The sequence below is a fragment of the Meleagris gallopavo genome, chromosome 22 (assembly GCF_000146605.3).
Source record: "Meleagris gallopavo isolate NT-WF06-2002-E0010 breed Aviagen turkey brand Nicholas breeding stock chromosome 22, Turkey_5.1, whole genome shotgun sequence".
NCBI classification, from domain to species: domain Eukaryota; kingdom Metazoa; phylum Chordata; class Aves; order Galliformes; family Phasianidae; genus Meleagris; species Meleagris gallopavo.
Genome location: NC_015032.2, coordinates 3,219,859 through 3,225,767, shown reverse-complemented (window position 1 = coordinate 3,225,767; position 5,909 = coordinate 3,219,859). Strand labels below are relative to the sequence as shown.

The 5,909-nt window shown below is 54.8% G+C and overlaps 1 protein-coding gene across 1 annotated transcript in view; it reads left to right on the top strand.

Moving 5' to 3' along the window:
• EMILIN3 (elastin microfibril interfacer 3) overlaps positions 1-5,898 on the top strand; it is a 79,463-nt gene extending 73,565 nt beyond the window's left edge. Inside the window, exons 2-4 of the mRNA XM_019622169.1 lie at positions 1,144-1,266; positions 2,511-2,758; positions 3,325-5,898. Of these exons, the coding sequence (XP_019477714.1) occupies positions 1,144-1,266; positions 2,511-2,758; positions 3,325-5,216 (2,263 nt within the window). The 3' untranslated portion in view covers positions 5,217-5,898. The remainder of the gene's footprint in view (positions 1-1,143; positions 1,267-2,510; positions 2,759-3,324) is intronic.
• The last annotated feature ends 11 nt before the right edge of the window (positions 5,899-5,909 follow it).

The window sequence follows — 5,909 nt, the reverse complement described above, 5'->3', positions numbered from 1 at the left end:
GGGGGACACTGGTGTTACAAACAAGCTGAAATGAGTAAAGTAACATTTGAAATGAACAATACTGGCAGTGCCAGTGAGAGCTTTCCAAACCCTGTAACATTTTCCAGCTGCTCACCCTTAAAACATCAAGCTGCAGCTATAAAGCTGCTAGCCACAGGTGGGTGAGGAAAAAAAGGGGTTTCTGCAAAGAGGAGTGAGCCAGAGACATCCCAACCCAAGCAGCCACAAGTGTGCACAGTTCATCAGCAGTGGCTAGCAGATCTGCCTGTGTTGGCTACTACCTTAATTAAAGAGGAGGTTGGAGATGTTCAAAAGCAAATCCTGGATTTATGGGTGAGAGTGATTCTAAATTTCCACATGCACACATGATCTCCCTTTCATCCAGCTAAGAAAAGTTGCTGGCCTTAGTTCTCAAGTAGCCCCGCACATGGATAAATGAATGACTCACCCTGGAGCAGCGATCTGCAGCGCTGAGCCCTGTGCATGCCCGGGGCCTGGCAGCCTCTCACTGAGGCTGGAATGATGGGAATTGCTGTGGTTATCCCAGGAGACATGCATGGAGAGCCCTTGGAGAGGGGTTGGGAAGAAGAGGTTGCACTGTGTCCTCCTGCCTTGCCAAATACCTCCCTGATCCAGCAGCTCACTCAGGCCCATCTGCTCTGTCCTGCTGACCCTCCATTGCTGCCTCTACCCTCTTCTTCTCCCGCTCTGCCATCTGCTGTGTCCCTTCCCTCAGCCCTTGCCTCACCACACGTCCCCACTGTCTGCCCTCATGGACTGCATCCATCTGCTGCGGCTGGCAGCCTGCCTCCAGCAGAGCAGCCTTGGCCTCCATCTGTCCAGTAGGACTCCTGCATCCTTCCTTCCAGCTGTCCCTCCCTTGCTCTGGAGCTGGTGTTACCCATTGGCACTCAGCTGTGGTCATGGTGGCAGAAGGGAAGAGGCTCTGCTCCTTGCACTGCTGCTCTGAGGAACCTGAAGAGATTTCTTTAGGGCTAATGATTCCCAGAAGACCCATTTCTGAGAGTGTTCTCCTTGTTCCCATAGCTTGTCTTGCTGAGCGCAGCTCCAGGTGACTGTGGGCTGTCATGCTGTGCCCCTGGGGCGGGAGGTGACACTACATTGCTGTGCTTTCCCCCCCAGGAGCTATTGTGCCTATGTGGTGCAGCGCAATGTCACCTGTGTGCTGCAGGATGGTGCTGAGAGCTACGTCAAAGCTGAGTACCACAAGTGCAGCTGGGGCCCCAAGTGCCCGGGGAAAGTGCTGTGAGTATGGGGACACGAAGGGGCTGGAGGGCTACCCTTCCTTGAGGGGAGGGGGAAGCAGAGCAAGCTGAGGGCTGCTGCTGTGGGAAAATACTTCCAAAACTCTCTGCTACCTCCTAAATGTTATGCTGAAGCAGGGCAGACTGTGGGGCTTTGTGCTCACCCCTGGGCAGGGATGCTGTGCAGTGGGAATGCCATGCTCCCATATCCTCCCTGCCCCTGCTGGGATTAGGAGCACCAGGAAAGCAGGGCTGGAAGGGGCTGCCCTGGGAGCCAGGCGTGGGGAAGTAGCCTGCCTGCTGGTGTCTTTGCTTCATGCCACTAGTGGTGGCTGTCACAGCAGCATTCTGCTCTACTGCTGGCCCTGGAACCTGTGGGTAGAAGGAAGAAAGGACCACAACTTGGCAGCTTACAGGAAGAGGAACAGTGAAAAGAAGAGCTTATTTTCCAAAGATGTTTGAAACTGTCCTGTGTCTTTGGGAAACTGATGCTGGAAAACATTAAAATGATTCAAATAATGGGGGATTTGGGTTTTCTTTCTTCTCCTCTCCCCTCGCTGCGAGCTGACTTCTCCCTGTGACTCCTGCTGCAGAAGTTGCAGCCTGGATGGGGACACTGGGGATGTTGTGGGGACAGTTGCAGTGCTCAGACAGGGGCTGCCCCATGAGACAGGTGAGAACACTGCTCTGCCCCTCACTGTCCAGCCCTGTGGGATGCATGTGTGGGGAGTGGTATGGAGCTCACAAAGGCTTTGGTGTCACTTCCATCATTCCTACTTGTGCTGCTCTGTGTTGGAATTTGCCCAACTGTTTAACATCTGTCACAGTGGTCATCTGTTTGGGGACCAGAGCAATACACTTGCTGCTGTTTTTTTCCAAGCTAGCATCAAGAATCCAATGTTTTAAAAAAATGATAATAAATAAAAATCAACCTCTGCCTCATTAACAAAAAAACCCCTCTCCACATAGTACAGTGGCACCTGCTATTACACTGCATAGTCCAGTCCTGGGAAGGCTGGGTGATGCTTTTGGAGTGCTTGTTCATGAGCTGTGTTCTTGGGCAGTTGTTGCTGGTGCTGCACTGAGCATTGATGCAGTGAGTGGGAGTGGGTGGGCTGTGCTCTCTGGGTGTCAGCCAGGATCTCCTTACACCCAAGAGGACCTATGACCCTACTCTTCTCTCTTACTTAGAGCAGAGGTTGCCTCTCTAAACTGCCTTTCCTTTCCCTCCCTTCTCCTGGAAAGGTATCGCACCTTCTTCAGACCCAGGTACAAGATTGGCTACAAGACAGTGACTGAGCTGGCCTGGAGATGCTGCCCAGGCTTCATGGGAGAAGGCTGCCACGACAGCCCCACTGACCAGCCTGGCCTGATGCCCCAGCACCCTGGCCCCAAAATGCCCCCTGGGCCAAAGATGTTCCCACTCCCCAGAGTGCCTCCCCATCCGAAGAGCCACCCTGACCTGTTTGCGGGACCAAAGAAGAATCAATATGGTGAGATCTTGCTCTTGCTTTGGGTTCCCACATTGCTGCACCACTGGTCTTGGTCACAAAGCTCCCAGCTTCGTGTTCCAGCACAGGGCATCAGTCTGGCAGACCTTGGGTGGTGACCTTTGTGTCCAGATGCCTGACCTCTCATTGCTTTGAGGATCACTTTTCTTATTTGCTACATTTCAAAATGTGTGGCTTCAAAATTGTTGTACCTCATTGTTTTAAAGCTTATGATAAGACGAGAGGAAATGGCCTCAAATTGTGCTGGGGCGGTTCAGCTTAGATACTAGGAAGAATTGATGATGCATTGACACAGGCTGCCCGGGGAGGTGGTAGAATTACTGTCCCTGGAAGCAAGCAGGTTTTCCCCATCAAACTGAGTAGAGATAGTAGGTGAAAGGAGGGAGACTGAGGATGATGTTTGGCTGAGAAAACAAGAGGCAGGTGGGAGCTGATATCAGAAAGGAGAAGGGTTGGGACTAGATGACCCCTTCCAGCCCAACCTGCTCTATGAGGTGATGAAAAGGGCTAGAGCACACAGCCCTGACCGTCTCCTCTGTCTCCTGCAGGCAGGAAGCTGCCTGGCCTGGTTGGGGACCGTCTGGAGCGGCTGGAAGAGGAGGTGCGGCGCCTGGCCCAGGCCTATGACAGCCTGCACGTGCTGGTGAGTGGGCTGGGGGACCGCCTGCGCTTGGCCATCCAGGAGGACACCACCAAGATGATCGGCTCGCTGATGCACAGCCCCGGCACGCCTGACTCCTCCGTGGGCTTTGGCATCATTCCTGACGGCCTGGTGGATGTGGCAGACAAGGCTGATGTCGCTTCGTATCCACCTGTTGGAGAGATCCTGACCAAAGTGGCGGAGGTGAGCGACGTGCTGAAATCCAAGGCGGATCTACTGCATGAGGTTCGTGGCATGGTGCTGGAGCACGATGGGCAGCTCAAGCACCTGCTGGAGGCGGCCCGGCCATCACCTCTCACTTCCATGGAGCTGCTGGAGGAGTACGTGGCTGAACGGCTGGGCAGCCTGCGTGGGGAGCTGCTTGATGGCTTTGAGAAGCAGCTGGGCAAGATCCAGACCGCCTGTGATTTCCGCATCCAGGAGGTGCAGCAGCAGTGCGAGCAGGAGAAAGCTGCCAACCTGCGGCTGCAGCAGACTCTGGATGGAAAGGAGCTGGAGATCAAGAAAGAGATTTCCCAGCTGGAGACCCAGATCCAAGGGCTGACGGTGGTGGAGAGCTGCTGCAGCAGCCTGGACTACCTCACTGACCGCATGAACATCCTGGAGAAGGGCCTGCACAGCATCTCTGAGTCGCAGAAGAACTTGCACTCGCGGATGGATGGAGAGATCTCCACCATCACCCTTGGGAACCTCTTTGAAGGGCGCTTTGAGGACCTTGAGGCCAGGCTGAACGCGACAGAGAGAGAAACAGGGAGCTGCTGCTCCAGCATGGAGGACAACATGAGAGGCACGGTGGTGGCAGAAGTGGACGGCATGAGGACGGCCTTCGAAGATAAAATGCAGACCCTGGAGGACAGGTTCATGAGCATCGTAGGGGAGCTGAACAACGTCAGTGCTCCCGTGGGTATGGATGGGGCGGTGGTGCCCGTGCTGGAGGGGGAGCTCGCCAGCATGAGGAAACGCACGGATGAGAAGCTGGAGGTGCTGCAGAACCGCCTGGTCACGCTGGAGAGCACCTGTTTGTCGGGCTGCAGCTCTGCCTCCAAAGACGTGGAGACCTTCCGGACGGAGATTGAGGACTGCCAGAACAAGAACCAGGACCTGCTGCTCCGCATGGACAGCACCTCGGAGCTGCTGCGCAAGCTGAACGCCACCATCCTGGAGATCCAGCGGCGCATCGAGGAGGAGGCGGCGGGGGCTCTGCAGGGGGAGATCACCTTGTTGAAGATCAACCTGAACACCGTCAGCAAATCCCTGACGGGGCTCAAGGACTCCGTCTCGCAGTACTCGGACACCGTGACGCACGTCAACTCCTCGCTGGACGAGCACGAGCGGAAGATCGAGGACGAGGTGCACTCCATCCAGGAGAAAGTCAGCGACCACGGCTCCCAGCTCTTCTTCAGCAACCGCCGCGTGCTCAACCTGAAGGGCGACCTGGAGCGCCTGAAGGCGCGCATTGCCGGTGAGCTCAGCTCCTGCCGCAGCGCTGCCCGCGGCCTGCAGCGCGACGTCGCGCACTTCGACGAGCGCGTGGCAAGGGTGGAGGGAGCCTGCGGCCGGCTGGGGGCTGTGCTGGGGAGCCTGGATGGAGTGAGGGGAGAGCTGGAGAAACACGCGGGCGGCCTGTGGGACCGCATGGACCGCCTCAATGGGACGCTGGCTGCCCACTCTCAGGAAATAACGGGGCTGAAGGACAACCTGCTCGACTGCCAAGCCAAGGTCTTGGAGCTGGCGGAGCAGCTCGGCCACCTGGAGGAGCGGGCGGGCGGGAAGCATTAGCCCTGCCAAAGCGCGCTGCTTCCTCGCTTAACTTATATCACACAGACTCCAATGTGACAACTTTTTTTTTCCTTTTTTTAAATATTTTTTTTAAATTGGAAAGATAAATTAAAAGCTGCTACACCCTCTCCTTCATCCCCTCCCTTTTATTATTTTTTTAAAATTTTTTTAAAAAATTGTGTTGATTTTGGTGCTTGCCTTGCTGTGCAGCAGCTGTGCAGCCCCTGCAGCAGCAGGTACCGGCACATGGCCGGGGGTGATGCGTGGGCTGAGGGCTGATGACCCCAGAAGGACAATTCAGGAGGAAGCTGGAGGCGGGACGGTTTATTTTGTTTGTTATTTTTTATTTTTTTTTAATTTTATTTTATATTTTTTGTGGATTGGTTGCTTGTTGAAGAATAAAACCCTGTAGTCATCAGTTGAGGAACAGAAATTCTCTGACCTAAAGACCACCTGCATCTTCATCCAGGGACTGAACAGAGCCAGGGCTCCTTCCAGAGAACAACTCACTGCAAGAACTGTGGATTTCAAAGCCAACACGTACTCGCACAGCCCTGGGGAGCTGCACTCCCCTCCTCAGGCCGGCAGCCCTCCATGCAGAAGGTAAATCCATTTCTGCTGCTGCCTTCTCCATGCAAACGCACATGCCTTATGGAGCATATGAGGATATGCATTAAGAAAACACATGCATAT